The sequence below is a fragment of the Saimiri boliviensis genome, chromosome 1 (assembly GCF_048565385.1).
Source record: "Saimiri boliviensis isolate mSaiBol1 chromosome 1, mSaiBol1.pri, whole genome shotgun sequence".
NCBI classification, from domain to species: Eukaryota; Metazoa; Chordata; class Mammalia; order Primates; family Cebidae; genus Saimiri; species Saimiri boliviensis.
The window spans coordinates 182,766,238-182,784,027 of record NC_133449.1 but is presented as its reverse complement, the minus strand read 5'-3'; the positions used below and the strand labels follow the sequence as shown (position 1 = coordinate 182,784,027).

General features: G+C 38.9%; 1 protein-coding gene across 4 annotated transcripts in view; it reads left to right on the top strand.

The window, feature by feature from the left end:
- MEGF10 (multiple EGF like domains 10) overlaps window positions 1-17,790 on the top strand; it is a 172,470-nt gene that overhangs the window by 24,516 nt on the left and 130,164 nt on the right. For all 4 annotated transcript variants that reach the window (XM_010339202.3, XM_074381937.1, XM_074381945.1 and 1 more), the window contains exon 2: window positions 16,530-16,665. In XM_010339202.3, coding sequence (XP_010337504.1) covers window positions 16,550-16,665 — 116 coding nt within the window. In that variant the 5' untranslated portion in view covers window positions 16,530-16,549. The remainder of the gene's footprint in view (window positions 1-16,529; window positions 16,666-17,790) is intronic.

Below are 17,790 nucleotides of genomic sequence, written 5' to 3'. Positions count from 1 at the left end.
AAGACTAGACAATTTTTACTTGTGTCCTTAACACACTATTAAGTAGATGTGGGATGAGAGAATAAATTATTGCAAAGAGAAAAGTAAGTTGACAGAAAGGTTATGTAATGGTTTGAATTTCAAACAATTAGGGAGGCTTACATGTTGACCTAAGGGAATTTTAAAAATGAATCATAGACTCTTTCAAATTAGCAGGGTAGAAAAAAATATATTCCAGGCAGAAACTATTTCTATCCTTCATTGATTCTGCAATTGAGAAATTCTTCATGTATAGTTTAAATTCATTAGATTTTATTTTTCCTGTTTAAATTAAATGATTAGGAAGTTTAAAATCTTGAACAAATGACAGTAATATAGTTTATGGAAACTGTATCTTTATAAGGAGGAAATGAATGTATTCATTATAATGGGGTGCACTTAATTTTTAGTGCTTTTGGCTACTGTTGTTTCCAGTATTTGCAGTAAAATGAAGGTATTGCTATTAGAGACTTTGAATCTTAAAAAAATAACAGTTGAGGGAGAGAATTTATAATAAAGGCAACAGGGAAATGACATTTGATGAGGACAAGAACAGAAGAGATTAAGGAAAATGTCAGAGGTTGCAAAGCTTGTGGCCCTGCTGAGTTCAGAACTCACAGTGTTAGTTCAAATACCGTTAGCTTCCTTAGTTCAAATTGCCCTAAAGAGTTATCAGAATCTGGTTAAAATTGAAGGCTTTTCCCCATAAAAACTGTAATTATCTCGATATTCATGTTCCAGTTTATTTATGTATTTATTCTTAACTTATACTTGGTGTGCATTTATGCCCACCTTTGCATAAAGGAAATACTTTGCCTTATTTGGGTAATGTACAAACACCTATGCACATTTGGTGGTCCATTAAAATATGTTAAAATTTATGGTCACAATGTGACCTTCATCAAAGACCATCACAGACCTTAATTACTTCCCAAAATTAAAACTTAAAAATACATGAGTCTTGCTGGTGTGGTGGCTCACAGCTGTAATTCCAGCACTTTTGGAGGCTGATAGAGGCAGATTTTGTGAGCCCAGGAGTTCAAAACCAGTACGGGCAGTATGGTGAGACCTCTGTCTCTGCAAAAATACAACAATTAGCCAGGTGTGGTGGAATGCCTGTGTAGTCCCAGCTATTCAGGAGGCTGAGGTGAGAGAATCCATTCAGTCTGGGAGGCTGAGACTGCGGTGAGCCGTGACTGTGTCACTGTACTCCAGCTTAGGCAACAGAGTGAGACCCTATCTCAAAAAAAAAAAAAAAAACCAAAATAATCCTTTTTCTTTCTGTCTATATTTCAAACGTATATTTTGAATCACTGTGTAATAAAAATCTTTTTCTTTTCTAAACTGTACTAATCTAACACTTCAAGAACATGTTGAAGCAGAGCAGTCCTTCAGTCGCTGTAGACCATAGCAATCTGCTAATTACTGAAGTTTCATTCTAGGGTATTCCCACACATTGTTCTTTCTGGTGGAATTTGCTGAAATGGGTCCCTGTACCAGCCCACACAGGCAGACCTCAGGAATTGTGCTTTTTATTAATGGAGATGCAACACCTTAAAAGAGGCTTTAGTGCAGGAAAAAGCTGCCATGCAGGTTTGGTGCCATTGCACTTTTGCTCTGCCTCCTTATCTTGCCGTTTTTACTTCCTGCTGGCTTCTGCTGCCTGACTTCCGGCCCCTCCTGGATTTGCCCTTTGCTGCTCTCAAATGTATGCTCATAGTCACCTCACCTTGCCCACAGCTGCGATGAATACCAGGTCCACAGGAATCACAACCAACCCAGCCATGTTTGAGCAGATTCAATTAATGAAAAAGAAGGTTAGGAGGCCGAGGCGGGTGGAACATGAGGTCAAGAGATCGAGACCATCCTGGCCAACATGGTGAAATCCTGTCTCTACTAAAAATAGAAAAATTAGCTGGGCGTGGTGGCGCGCGCCTGTAGTTCCAGCTACTCGAGAGGCTAAGGTAGGAGAATTGCCTGAACCCGGGAGGAGGAGGTTGCAGTGAGCCGAGATCATGCCCCTGCACTCCAGCCTGGCACCTGGCAATGGAGTGAGACTCTATCTCAAAAAAAATAAAAAGAAAAAAAAGAAAAAAAGAATAAAGCAAGGCTAATGAGTAGAAAGCCTTAAGCTTTTAAATGAATTTACAGAATGATTAACTATTAATTAAACCATTGAAAATGCCCATACCTTCTCTTCAGAGACTACATAATTTTTATCTCTAATTAAAACAAATATCCCGAAAACAAAACTTTCATTGTGTTTTACATATTTATAATCACTAGTATTGCAATCATTTTGTTTCAACTCCAGGATTTTCCACTGTAGTTATATAGTTGAGCAATTAAATGAGATAATCTTGACTTTCCATTTCTGTCTTTTAAATATTAAGAATAATGATTTCAAGATCCAGAACAACCGATTTGCATATTCTCAGCTTTATTTTTCCTATGGGCCATTCATTCATTCAAGAAGGTTAAGAACATGTAGAGATGAACAGTGTACTATTCTGACATGAAGGAGTTTGTTAGCCAGTGGAGAGACAAGCAAGAAAACAGTGAATAAAATATGTGTTACTACTCACAAAGAACACATCAGCTACTCTTGGGATGCTTCAGGATGTTACAGGAGAAAAGAAGAATAATGTCAAGGTTAGCCAGGGAGCTCTTCTAAGAGGAAGTAACTATTGATCCTTAAAGAGTGAGAATTAAGTTGACCAGAGAGTTAAGGGCATTCCAAGAAGGAACTGCATGGGTGAAGACAAAGGAGTGAAAACCACTAATGTTTGGGGAAATTAAAGTACCTGAGAATTGCACAAGTGACATATACATGAGTTTGCTGGGTGATAAGGCTGGACTTAGATCATCTTGAATCTTAAGTGCCAGTTTGAACTTTACCTCAAAGGCAAACTCTTGAAAGCTTTTAAGAAGGGGAGCGTGATGTTCTGACTTTTGTTTTTAAAGCATTGGTGGCAGTATGGAGGAGGAATTGAAAGTTGATTGGTTAGAAGGATGAACTGATTAAACTGAAAAACTAGTCAAAGTTATCGTTTCTTGACATTAGTTTTAAACTTTGCTGTCAGTAAAGGGATCAATAAATCTGATTAGTGCCCTTATAAAAGAAAGTGCAGAGAGCTGCCCTGCCCCTTCCACCATGTGAGAACGCAAGGAGAAGGCACCACCGCAAATCGGGAAGCAGCCCCTCACCAGACTGAATCTACCTTGATCTGGGACTTCCAGCCTCCAGAACTGTGAGAAAGAAGCTTCCGCTGTTTTTAAGACACCTGGTTTATGGCACTTGGTTATAGCAGCCTTACCTGATTTATACACCTATTTTATCTCTACAGTAAAAAGTCAGACTGAGGGATTAAAAACTTGATGATGTTTTCAGGAATCCCCAACTTAAAAAGTGGCCATTTCCTTATCCCTGATAGAAGTTTTTGCTGAGATAAAAAATGATAAACATTATTAAATGATGGGACCATACTAAGCAGCCATAATTGGCATCTCTGGCTAAAAATGAATCTAAAATAACTTTGGAAAGCAGAGGAAGTAGCCAAATAATATGCTTTAAAAAGTTGTAAAATCATCCTAGAATATGCAAAGCTTATAATTGCATGAAGTAAGAGATGAGAACTCTCCGACAATTTAGCCATTGAAAAATTGACTTAAGCATAAAAAAATAAATAAGTGAATGAAAAACGCTGCCAATAAGCAGATCAAACGTAATTGGCTGAAAATGAGGGGAGGAAAAACTAAAATGCCAGTAAGCCTGTAAAACTTGTAAAACTAGTAAAACTATGCCCACTTGCAAACAAACAAATGCAAAGTCCTCTCCTAGGACTTTTAAAAAATAACAAAAGAGAATATTTTCAAGGTACATAAGCAATTCACAATTGCCTCATGGTATATAAAAATTGCCAATTCCTAAAAAACCTGTGACTTGAAACATACATTTTTCAATGGACTTTCGTTTGTCCAAATCACCAATTCCAAATCTTATTCCAAATCCTTTGTGTGTGTGTGTGTGTGTGTGTGTGTTGAGATGGAGTCTCACTTTGTTGGCCAGGCTGGAGTGCATTGGTGCAGTGTTGGCTCACTGCAACCTCTGCTTCTAGGGCCAAGTGATTCTTCTGCCTTAGTATCCTGAGTAGCTGAGATTACAGGTGCCTGCCTCCATGCCTGGCTAATTTTTGTATTTTTAGTAGAGACAGGGTTTTACCATGTTGGTCAGGCTGGTCTTGAAGTCCTGATGACCTCACGTGATCCACCTGCCTCCGCCTCCCAAGGCAGTGGAATTCAGGTGTGAGCCCCTGCACCTGGCCTCACTTTTCTTCTTTAAACTAGTTTTTCTTGCCGGGCGCGGTGGCTCAAGCCTGTAATCCCAGCACTTTGGGAGGCCGAGGCGGGCAGATCACGAGGTCGAGAGATCGAGACCAACCTGGTCAACATGGTGAAACCCTGTCTCTACTAAAGATACAAAAAATCAGCTGGGCATGGTGGCGCGTGCCTGTAATCCCAGTTACTCAGGAGGCTGAGGCAGGTGAATTGCTTGAACCCGGGAGGCAGAGGTTGCGGTGAGCCGAGATCGCGCCATTGCACTCCAGCCTGGGTAACAAGAGTGAAACTCTGTCTCAAAAAACTAAAAAAAAAAAAAACAAAAAAAACTAGTTTTTCTTTTCTTAAATTACTTGTTCAGATTTACATAAGTTGAATCATCTCTATGTTTGTCTTGTTTAGATTCATTTATTCATTTGCTCTGCCAGGTGCTGTTTTGGGTACTGAGGATACCGCAGAGAACCAAGAAGGCATCATTGCACTGAGAAAATTAGGAGATATCAGTTTACCTTCCATCAGCTCTTTTAAATGGCCATTGGCAAAACTTCTACCATGCTTGTATCTAATCTGCTCCTTTGATGCATAGATTGAATAGACATAATTCACTGCGAGCTCTTCCTCCTGGGAATGAAAAGGAGCATTCACAAGTTGCCTTATTAAAGTCTTTGGCCAAGTAATCAATTTTTTACTGTTAAACTTTTATAAGCACCGGAGGGCCAATTATCTCTATATTTGTACTCTATTAACAGTGGCATCAGCCACAGAAAGAAACTTATTGCATCTTTATTATCTTTGTGTGTAGCAATTCATATTATTGGGCAAGACAAACTGACAAGATCTTGAATTTTGGCCCAATAGTGGCCTAAGGAGAAGCTACTTGGAAAATAGCTTTGTGACCTTGGGCAAACTTTTAATTTCTGCAGACCACAGCATCATCATCTGTAAAATTAGAGTATTGGACGTGCTTTCTGCTAAAGGCTATGTTTAAACAAAAGTCGATGAATCTTAGAAATTGTGGAGGTTTATAAGAAAAGCAAAGGATAAAATATTACTCTCATTATAAGTTTGCTTGCCATGAAAGCTGCTTTCCTGATTGACGTTTCTGCAAAGGAAATAAAACAGAGAGGGAGCCAGTGACCCGCCAGTGATCAGTTTGATGCTGCGCCAGACTAGAATTTACCCCATCACTGTTTCCACCTGCCCCCATAGCATCAGGTCCTGAGTTTCACTAAAAATGGCAGGGAGGACAAACCAGGAGACACAGGGAAATTAGAAGAGATAATTATGGATGATGTGAATGAAGGAAGTAATATGGAGAATGAAGCTCGATTTTCCTGTCAATATGAGATTGTTCTCCAACCATTAGGGTCAGACAGGGTCATTTCTTGTCTGAAAGATCAGTCTAGATACCACAGGAAGTGGTGTTGCTAATTCAGCATGTGGTACTTTATCTACTAAAACAAAGCCCTATTTTAAGAGTCATAAAGTTGGGGTTTGGGTTGTGGCTTCGTATATTTGCATACCTATGTGGTTGGCCAGGAAGTGGAAGTGGGAGGTGAGGCTGCCCAGGCATTTTCTCCTGAATGTCCTGACCAAATGCAGCTTTGAATAATGACATTCTTTCACCTACTTATAATTCTTCAGCAGTTTCCTCGAATTTTGCCCCAAATCTTCAAAGCTGTTGACAATGTGGGCTTAAAACCATGAGGACAAGTGTGTTCAGATTCTTTTGTGGCAGTGCCTGCTGCGAGATACCTGTGGTCACTCCGCTTCCTGGTCTGGATTAGTGGTTCAGAACTGAATCCGCTGGGAGGAATGGCAGTTGAGTCACAAATGTCCCTGATTATTCAAAACATCTGTACAGTGTAAATGTGGAAATATCTTTTGTATTTTCTAATTCACATATTTAGTTTTGACCAGGAAGTAGCTTAGTCTCTTGGGGTATCTAACTTTTAGTGGATTTGCATTTCAAGAAGCATTTATTGCTACAATACACGGTGCAGTGTTATTTTAGAAAGACTATGACTGTTTTACCTGATGGAGAGGTGATCTGACTACAAGTGAAGAGAACTGAGTTCTGGGTTCTAGTGTTGGGCCACCTACAAATGAGCTCTGTCATCATGGCCAAGTCATCTTAACTTGACCTTTGATTATTTCATCCATAAAATGAAAGGATTTTGGCTGGACTCCATGGAGGCCTTCAACTCTAACATTCTGTTCTACTATTTCTTAGCATAAGAGTTCTGTGGAATTCCAGGCATATGCATTACTCTGGAAACTCTTGGGAGCCAAGTAAATGTTAAAAACTCAAATTATGTATCCTGTTAGAGTAATGCTCCTGTGTGTGTGTGTGTGTGTGTGTGTGTGCGCGCGCGCATGCTTATGTTTGCTTTAATAGAATCTGGATAGATTCAGTTGATAGGAACGTTTTCTGAGATTTTGGTTTTATAGAAATTCTTTTCCTCATAAGGTCTTTGTTCCTCTATGGGGTTTTCTTTTGACCTTTGAGGAAAGGAGGGCTTAACTTGAATTGCTCATCTGTGCCCTAACAGTGAGTGTCTCAGTAATTGAAGGTTAGCTTAATGACCCAGAGATGGGAGAGCAGATGACATGTAGGTGCCCCTGTCATACCAGTGATGGGGGCAGAATATCTGTTAGCATCCTTCTGACTGTTGCTGCAGACACCATTGAAAAGGATCTTCCCAAGAGAGGGACCTTGCATGTATTCAGGCTTCCTTTTAATGTCCCTGTCCTCCCGCTACCATGTGCAGGGAAAGACTGAAGATTCTGATGATGCTCAAGTACCGTGCTGCATATCAGAGAATTATAATTGCTCCTCTTTCTTCTTATTGTAATTTGACTTGTCTTTTCTCAAGGAAATTGCCTTCCTTAGTCATTTCTTCTGTTGTGATTAGATTTTTTCCCCCTGCTTGTGTCATCAGAGGATTGGTCAAACTGGAAATGCTTCAGCTTCTTAAATTAGCACTTTTGTAAAAAAAAAAAAAAAAATAGTGTTTTCGGTTGAAAGAAAAACAATCGTAAGTCTCCCTTTCCTTCTGGGTTGATCAAGTTCTATTTTCCGGGTCATTTTTTTCTCCGATTCCTTCACTGTTAAGAGTGCATGAGGTCTCATGAGGTATTTGAATGTTTTACCTTGAGTACATCTCAAGCCATAATATTCAGCGCCTTTCTTAATCTGGCCCTAGACTTCCTTTCCTACTCACTTTCACACTTTGCTTCAAACGATCCTGCCTCTTTGTCTTTCCTCTAGGAACTCACTTGCTCCTGCCTTTGCTCTTACTGATCCCTCTGCCTATAATCTCTTTTGCTCCATCTACCCACAACAAGTTTCTTAAAGACCTTTTTTGTCGAGTCTTCAATAATGCTATCTCTTAACCCCATTCACCAGTTATATGTACTTTCTGAATGCCCATACATGTTTTGCAATCCTCCTTTGACTCTAATCACATTTTACATTGCCTTGTTATTACCATCTATATGGTACTACTCTACACTAGATTGTTAATTCTTTGAGGGCAACACAGCCTTCACCAGTGTTTGCTGATTGAAATAATAAATGTTTGTTCATTGGCAAAGCCTTCGTAAAGTGTCCACGTGAAAAATTATTAAAGTAATCACATGATTACAAGAGCTGATGAAATTTAAATTAGGTCTATGTATTAGATGGTAGTATTGCATTAAGGTTAAATTTCTTCTGTATCATTGTATGATAATTATACAAGTAAATGTCCTTATTCTTAGGAGATGCATACTGAAGTATTTAGAAGTAAAGGAGTCTGATGTGCACAAATTACTCTTAAATGATTACAAAAAACATATATATATGTATGTACACGTATATGTACACACACACACTGCTTATATATATATATACACACCCACACACACACATTGCATATATATGTACATGTGTATGCATGTGTGTGTGTGTGTGTGTGTGTGTGTATGCATATATATGCATGGGCATTCTTCGTGATATTGTGGTATTTTTGTAACTTTCAAGTAAATTTGAAATTATTTTAAAATAAAAAGTTTAAAAAATTAAATGGTTATATTTTACCTGATCAGGGATAATCATAGAAAAGTAGCCCAAGTACAGAAATATTAAAAGAAACATTTATTCGTAGATAAAAAATAACCCAGCGAACAGTCTGAAATTCATTTATTTAACATTTTATAAATGACCTGCTCACAGCACATCATGAACTCTCTGTTATGATGAAGCAGGTCAATTCTTCCGGAAGGTCACATGCTAAATGACTATGCATAAATAGCCAGATAATCTGGGATGGTGCCCTGTGTGGAAAAACAGCAGATGTACCTCAAAGTACAGGCATTGTAAGGTTATGCCCCTCGGCACAAAATAACTCAAACTGTAATTAGAAGAGGATGAGCTCTTGCCAGGAGTTAAAATGTAGAGAAAAGATTTCAGAATCATTGCAGGTGGTTACTTCTGTAAGTTAATGCTACTGAAGACACCGATGAAATGATGCACATTATTGGGAGGTATTTTGAAAGTAAAAGTAGTTTTGGTATGACATACTTAAACATAAGCATATTGGTTATATATTGCTGCCTCACATTAACTCAAAAATTAATGGCCTAAAACAACAAACATTTATTACTCACAGTTTCTGTGGGCCAGGACTTTGAGAGTGGCTTAGCTGGTGGTTCTGGCTCCGGGTCTCATGAGTTTATAATAAGTATGTGAGCAAGGGCTGCAGTCATCTAAAGGCTTGACAGGGGCTAGAGGGTCCACTCCCAAGATGGATAACTTACATGGCTGTTAGCAGGAGGCCTCAGTTCCTTATATGTTGGTCTTTCCATATGGCTGCATGCACACACTAATATTATAGCAGCTGGCTTCCTACGAAATGGTATTCAAAGAAGTGAGATGGGAATTTCAGTGCCTTTTATGACCTAGTTTGGAAATTTATCATTTTTATAATATTCTGTTGGTTGCACAAGCCCACTTATTCACTGTGAGAGGGGCTTACACAGGCAGGGATCTTTGGAGGCCATCTTGGTGGCTGGCTACAATAATAGGGTATAATTATGGTTGCTATAGCAGCATTGAAAAAAAGAGGAAAAGAAAGAGTGAACTTTGTAAAAGTGCTAAGAGGGCTTTTCATTTTGGTGGACAGGCCAGGAAAATTAAGACTCTTACAGCTGAGAAGAATGAATAGGAATGTTATTAAAGTGTATCTAATTATGACAAATTTGGAAAAAGAAATATGATTTTATTCATCAAAGTTTGGAATGAGAAGTGTTTGAAGTTTCTTTTCTTAATAAAAAAGAGATGTAACTTGTTTTCTCAGTGGGAGATAGATTGAACCCAGAAAATATAACCTGGGGATGCAGAATGTTTTAAACCCAAAGCAACTCTCCTTGATCTCCACCATAATTTCTATGATTTCTCCCAGTCCTGCTGACTCTTCCTCTCATTAATTTCTCACACACTTCCGATTCTTAGGCTATCATCCTAGGAAAGGCATTCCACTTCACACGTGAGTGCAGTAACCTCCACAGTCTGTCTTTGCTTCCAAAGGATTTGGTCCCTTGGTTGGTTTTTGCATACCTTCTCTGTTAATCTCCCAAGCACCTCTTTCATCAAATAATGCCCTCGCTCAAAGACTTCAAGTGAATTCTACCGGAGACAGGATGAATTTAGTCTGAACTCCTCAGCCTGGTGCTGAAGGCCCTTTATCACCACCAAGCACCATGCTCCTTTCTAGCATTGCTTCCCGTAATCCCTTACAAAAGCTTCTGCTCTCCTCTCCCAAGGGTTGGTTCTTCTCTTTGCCTTGTGGCCGCTCCTTGAGTTTTTATTTACTCAGAGGCTTCCTTTTATCCAGGTGTGATGCCGAAGGCAAGTTGCAAGCGGCCATCAGCCAGGCCTGTTCATATATCTGCTCTTACCTGATTGTCTGACTTCCAGGGAGACGTTTAATCTCAGCGTTCCCTGTATGGTGATAATAGATCCTCTTGCGTGGACTCAGTGAGATTTCATTGTGAGTGTGAGGTGCCGCTCAGTGATTTCTAGTTTCTTTTCTTTTTCAAGTCTCTGCTCAAGTTTGACTTCCTTCATGAGCCTTCATAGCTCTTGTTGATTTCCCCTCCTCTTAAAACCCTGGTAAGTCATTTCTAAATGGACTCATTTGGCAAATAACCATATTTTGTTTATATGTTTTTTCCTAGCATATTTTAAGCTATTATGGGCAGATGCTGTGCCTTACAAGTCACAGTAGTTGCTATAGTTTCTTGCACTTAGATCTTTAATGAGTATCATTTGTATATTCCACCCCCCCCTCCTAACCCCCGTATGTTGTGGGCGATGGATTCATAGAGACATTGTAGAGGACTTTCTAAAGTTGATGATGAGTGAGTTACCAGGGTCTTCTTCAAATTATCCCTTAATGCCACCAATGTAATGACCACGGGGTTGGCTGGTTAGGTAGGTGGGGCTACGTCTCTGTTCCCACAGCAGCTTATTCTGGTCTTAATCATGGTGTGCATCATGCTGTATCGAATTGGTCAGTTTGTGGCCGTTTTCCACATGGGGCTGTGAGCTTCTTCAGGATAGCTCAGCCCTGGGCATTGTCAGTGCCTTGCCCAGTTTTTTTTTTTTTTTTTTTTTTTGATGTGAGGGTGGCCAAAAAATTAGAACCATTGGTAAACATTTACTTCATGCTAATATTTAGGATTTTTTTTTTTTTTTGGTGGAGGAGGCTTGTTTATAAAACCATTATAAATTTATAAAATAGATTTAAGGGATTAGCTTTTGAGACAGGGACTTTCTCTGCCACCCCGCTGGAATGCAGTGCCACAATCACAGCTCACTGCAGCCTTGATCTCCGAGGCTCAGGTGATCCTCCCACCTTACCCTATACTCCACCCATCTCAGTAGCTGGGATTACAGGTGCACACCAGAGTGCCTGCCTATTTTATTTTATTTTTTTAAATTAGGGGTGGGGTCTTGCTATGCTGCTGAGGCTTGTCACAAACTCATGGGCTTAAGTCCTCCTCCCACCTTGGCTTCCCAAAGTATTGGGATTACGGGCATGAGTCACCACACCTGGCCTTTCTTTTATTAATGCTGGTAGGCACTCTCATTTAATGTAAAAACTTCCCAGTAATACTCTGTTCTTACCATTACATGATTTAATTTGATTTAGAATATGTTTGTTGTGGGTTTGGTGTTGGCAAGATGACATGAGGCCCTCGAAACAAAGTAAATATGGCACTTGTACTGTTTGAAATGAATAGTCATTCCTTGATAATATAATATGTTATTAGAATAACTAGCCTTGATTAATGAACAGAGGAGTCATGCTAATACCTTAAGGATTCCTTTCATCACCTTTCATCAGCAAAGTAGTATTTCCATGGAAGTCCTCATCTGAGATTGTTCTCAGGGCAACCAGCAAGCATCACTCATTCTACATCTTTAATGTGCTGAAGCTGGACCATTCCTTCTTTGTTCATGGCTTCAAAGCTCCAGGAACAACACACCACACTGCCTCTGCTGGCCTTTCTGAGTAGTTTGAGGAGGAGTGAATACATCCTTTATAGATAACATGACAGAGTGGTCAAGTGAAATGGATGGTTCTTGTTGAAAAGTAGCTATACTGAATCAAGAAATTTGTTTTAATTTAACTTAGAGATATGTGAAGAATCTTAGGAGTAGAAAATGAGCTCGAGAAAAAACTGGTTGAGGATATCGAAGTTATTTCTATGTGTGCACTTAATTGATTCTAGGAAGAAAATAGATTTTGGAGCCAAAAGGAATCATCTGGAATCATTTTCCCCTCTGTGGTTGCAAAAATAAATTAGTAAGTCAGCGCCCCATTATTTATTTCTCTTTAACTCAATAATAAAGAAACTACTGCTTATCATCAGAACTAAGACTCATCCATTGTAAGGATTTTATTCATCTTGATTATTTATTGAGCCTTTTGTTGTAGAATAAGCAATGCTTGCCTTCCAAGTCAAGCTGCAAAACAGGCAGCAAGAGTTAACTCTGCAGGCTATGTTTCTCTTTCTAATAGGAGCACTTTAGCAATGCTAATCAGTTATACTGATTTTGTTTTGATTTTTCCATAATAATTAAGTGAATGATCTGGAATGCAATCAAGTTTGGCACTAGGGGGTTCATGCAAATGACTCCTTTATTTTTTTACATTTTAAATTTTGTTAACTGGAATCATAAGGAAAGTTATTTGAAGAGGAAGTCTGAGTGGGTGAGGGTAGCCAACAGCCAATTTAGAGATTTGAATGTATTCAAAATGTCTATCTTAATGAAACAAATCACCACCGCATTGCCTTTGTTTTCAATTGAAATAATACTATTTTTTACAAATTTCATTTTGTATTCATTTGCACTCCAAAGTGGAAAATTATAAGACAGGATGACACAGCATAGAAGAAAGAAATGAGGAAGAAAAAATGTACTACTTTCCTTCTTCAGAGTAGGTGTAGTGGAAAAAGGGTAGTCACCACATTTACTCACCAAAACCTGTGAAAGAAAACAAAGAAGATAGGGAAAGAGTAAATGCATGCCCTATCAACTTCTTTTTTCTTTTTCTTTTCTTTTCTTTTCTTTTCTTTTCTTTTCTTTTTTTGAGATGGAGTTTACTTCTGTTGCCCAGGTTGAAGTACAATGGCACGATGTTGGCTCATTGTAGCCTCTGCCTCCCAGGTTCAAGCAATTCTCCTCCCTCAGCTTCCCAAGTAGCTGGGATTACAGGCACCTGCCACCATGCCTGGCTAATTTCTTGTGTTTTTTAGTAGAGATGGGATTTCGCCATGTTGGCCAGGGTGGTCTCAAACTCCTGACCTCAGGTGATCCACCCTCCTCGGCCTCCCAAAGTGCTGGGATTACAGGTGTGAGCCACCGCACCTGACCTAAATGTCCTATCAGCTTCTAATTTTAATTGCATCTCAGTGACTTTATTAAACAAGATGGAATGAAAGGACAATCCATGTTTCCTAATTTACAGAAATGTTGTGTTTCTTAGTTCTCTACAGCTTACTGGCATATTTGCGAGATGTCTTCTCTCCTCACCATGTATAAGCTCTGTCTTATTTTCTCGAACAGTTTTAAGCAGCTTTTGTGAATTTGCATGATCCTTTCCTCTTGATCAAACAACTCTTTTAGATTTTGCAGATTATTCTAGAGCTCAGTTAATTTTCTAATTTTAATTAGGAAAATACATCGGGACAAAGAGACCAAGTAATACATACACACATACATTTTTTAATGTAATGATAGTTTTTCTTTCAAAAATGGTACCTGCGACTTCTCATTGCAATTTGATATTTCTGTATAATGAACTTCCAAAGCAATGAGAAGGTGACCAAATTCTGCTTTTTCTCTGTCACCTCCCCTTCACAGGGCAATGCATCAAGTGCAAAGCAGGGAAAGAAACCAGAAGATTAGTGTCTACATTTTTACATGAAAAGAAAACTCACAACCTCTTTCTTTTTCTTGGACTTTGATTCATGGCTTGTGGCAATTTCTAACTTTACAGACTAAACATTTCTAATTGGTAAATGGGTAGTTTGAGTCTGAGATGACTCAGGAAATAAACTTTCCAATTTCGGGTAATTGTTTATGAGTAGATGGCAGATTACTGCTTACCAGCCTTCATGTCTTTGAGGAAAGAATGAAAGCTAAACACATTTCACACATCATTGAAAGGAAATACTTCTCCTCATGTAAAGCAATGAGACAAGAAGATATTTGCCATGCTTATTTGTTACAACAAATATATTAAAGATTTTTCTGATGGGTGAGGAAAACAATAGGTGTTTATGACATGGCTTCAACTATAAAACAGTGACAATAAAAACTACTACTTCGTGGTTAAGTTGCTGTAAGGATTACATGATAATTCACATAATTGGCTCAATGCTATGTCTGGCACACAGTATCGGTCAGAGGATGTTAGCTGTTATTGTTTATTATTATTATCATCATCATCATTTTAATTCAGCCCTGTTAAATGAAACAGCTTCTTTATAAAATGTTAAGCTTCAGATTTTACAACTTCGTGATCATTAGCATGTGAGAAATGCCAGTAATTCTATTTAATCTATAAGTTAATTTTGGCTATTTATGCTTTGTCCATTGGAATTATTTAGTGGCCATTGAAATACCCTTTTTAAGATTTTACAGCTTCTTTAATGGCTTACACAATGCTTTTTAATTGTACTACAAATTCATGACTATTTTCCTTATTCCAAGTCAAACATTTTCTTTTGTTTTAGCCTTTATCAGTCAGTGATAGATAACTTGTCATAGTATACTTAAAGTACTTGTCCTCCTAAACAATCTTGATTTTTAAGAATTTAATATTTTCTCATTTGATCTGTCCTTCTGAATTTGAATGGTAAACTATTTCCTAATGTTAACTTTTTTGCTGTTACTATTGTTTTAAGATAAATTTACCTTTTCAAACTATAAAGTTATTATTCAATACATTTGGTTCCCAAATATGAAAAACTTCTTGGTATGGAAGGTGAGTATAACTTCTTAAAATGCCAGCTCCCACCCAGAAAATCACTGCTTTGCTCAAGTAATTCGGCCCGTTGTTACTAGTTTCACTGGTTTACCAACAAGCAGATTAGTGCTTACTTCGTTTGTAATTAAGAAATGGGTCAGTGATTTCTAATTTTGTATCCATTTTTATAATGATTAGATGACATAGTATGACAATTGAACTTGTCCTTCTTTCTAAGTTCCAGACGGTATAGGAGTGGGTGTGGTTCTCAGGTGCAAACCATTACAGGTGTTACACACCCGGGCCTGGCACATTGTACGTGTTCAATAAATGCCTGTAGGTGGCTTTGCTTGATATCTCAGAGGAACCTCCAAGTTGACATATCTAAAACTGAACTCAAAGCTTCCTCTCCCCAGAGGAGGGCTTCTATGAGTCCCATCTCAGTGAGGGGCTAACAGTCCCCACAAGGGGCTAAATCAGAAGCACCTTCCCTTCCTTACTCCCACGTTCAATTTCCAAGTCCTGTTTATTCCGCTTCCTAAAAATCTCCCAGAGCCACTCCACTCCCTGCAACCCCTTGTGCCTTGATCTGTCCATAGTCCTGTCTTACCTGACCTTCCTCCAAGAGCCTCCGCTCGCAGTTAGAGTCATTCTTCTAATGCCACTCTGCATCCTTTAATAGCTCCGTGTTATCCCTTGGTTGAAGTTCCCTACCGCACAATGGCTTATGAAACCCATGGTGACTCACCCTCTGTCTCTTTCTCCAGCTGTTCCCTTTCTCTTGTCACAAATTAACGTGAACTCCCTAAATGCACCTGGCCCTCCCTCACACTCTGCCTGGAACATTCGCCCACTTCTATCTTTTTTGCCAGCTTATCTATTTTCCAAGCTTCCAAATATGTTGTCTTTATGGTCTTTAGGTTCATTTTCTCTAATATTGACCTGCAAACCACTTTATGTATATTTTTCTATGTATAATCTAGTTTTTAGAAACCCCTGTGAGATGGTTGGTTTCATTTCTGTTCAGCAGATGGAGAAACTGAAGCACAGTGTTTAAGAAATCTATGACTACTAAATTATAGGCATCTTAATGGGTAGAGATAGGGACTGGTTCTGTATTTTATATCCAGCCTTTGCATGGGGTGCCTAGGATGGAGCAGGCATTCAGTTCACATTGAATGACTTGTTGAATGAATCTCAGTTTGAGCCGGAGTTACCTCTCTCTTGATTCAGTGGAGCTTCTGTTTCATCATTTATTCTCCAGGACAAATGAGGCCAGCTATCTCTGTGTAACCTCCTCTTCAGAAGGGAAATATGCCCGGTGAAAGAATGTAGAGGCCTGTGTTTCTCTGAATTGTTCTGGTAGATTTCTTTAATATTGGCTGGCATGGATGAGAAGGGCTTTTGTTCTCGGAGCAATTGCTGATGATTTGCATATTTTAGTAATTTACAAAATAGTGGCCACCCTGCACAACATAAGAAACACCCCTCTCTCTGTCCGTTTAATTTGGTGACCGAGCTATTGAAATACATGGTTTGTTATGCACATTTCAGCCCCAGTGCCAACTGGTACCTGGTGGCTGCTGTACTGAAAAGAATTCTGTGTGAGTCACTTCAACGCATTTCTAATTTGGATTTTTTTTCTCGTAGGTTGTTCTTCAGAAAAAAAAATGGTTATTTCTTTGAACTCATGCCTGAGCTTTATTTGTTTATTGTTATGCCACTGGATTGGGACATCATCACCTCTGAATCTCGAAGACCCTAATGTGTGTAGCCACTGGGAAAGGTAATAGTTCTGAAAGTAGCCTGACAAAGAATTGCTGAAAAGTTCCCTTATATACTGTAATTATCAGTCAGATGTATAAAAATAGAATTTGAGAAGAGCTTGTGAAATTACGCTACCTCTATTAGTCATAGCTAATAAATTAGGTAGTGTTAGTCACCTTGGTCTTATAGCATATATATTATGTGAAAAAAATCTTGATTTATCTGATTCGAATGCAGGTGCAATTGTAAGATTCAGGGAAAACATTAATAGCTCAATTAAAAGATCTTCCTACGGTCTTGTCTCTGCTTTGAATTTGCATTAATTCTGGGGAGCTGTACTTATGCATGGGAACCCATGAGTGAGAAGTGGAAAGCAGCACGGGATAATGTACTAAAATATTGAAATAAGGGATTTAAAAGAAGTGTGCTGTAGATGGCTTGAAAAGGGAGATCTGATTTTGGGGTAAACTAGCAAGGCTGCATAGAGGTAGTGTCCCCTGAGATGCTCTTGAAGAACTGAATAAGATGAGTGGATTACAATGGTCAGGAGGGAATCTGGGAAGGGGCGGCAGTTTGAAATCAGTGCCATACAGATCACCGAGAGCTGTGCACAACCAGAGCAGAGTTTGTACTGTGTTGGAGGAGGGTAAGATTATGTGAAGGGAGATGATATAATGTCCAGATATGGGCAATTTGCAGTAGGAAGCACAAAACAATAGGTCATCCTCAGGGTCCATATAGTCCCTTTGGGGACACAAAATTAGTCCAACCCATCTAGCGATATTGCAGTACAATCAAGTCTGGTTGGCTCTGCTCTAATGTGCTACTTGAATTTCCCAGAAATTATCTTCATCCAAAAACCATAAATGCAAGTGTTTAAACAAAGAGAAAATGTTAAGTACTGGAGGGTAATATGTACTTTTAATAGCTGTAAGTACAATTACATCAAACTCTTGATTTTCAGCATCATGATGAGCAAACCACAGAGTACACATTCTAATCACCTTTGTCCCCCACTGTTAGGACGCACAAAGCCCAAAGCCTTTCAAGCACAGCAGTGGTATTATTCTGGGGACACGCTGGTTTCTCACTCAGCATTATTTTTGGTGAGGGCTTGTCCCTGCCTACATTGGCAGTGTTACAA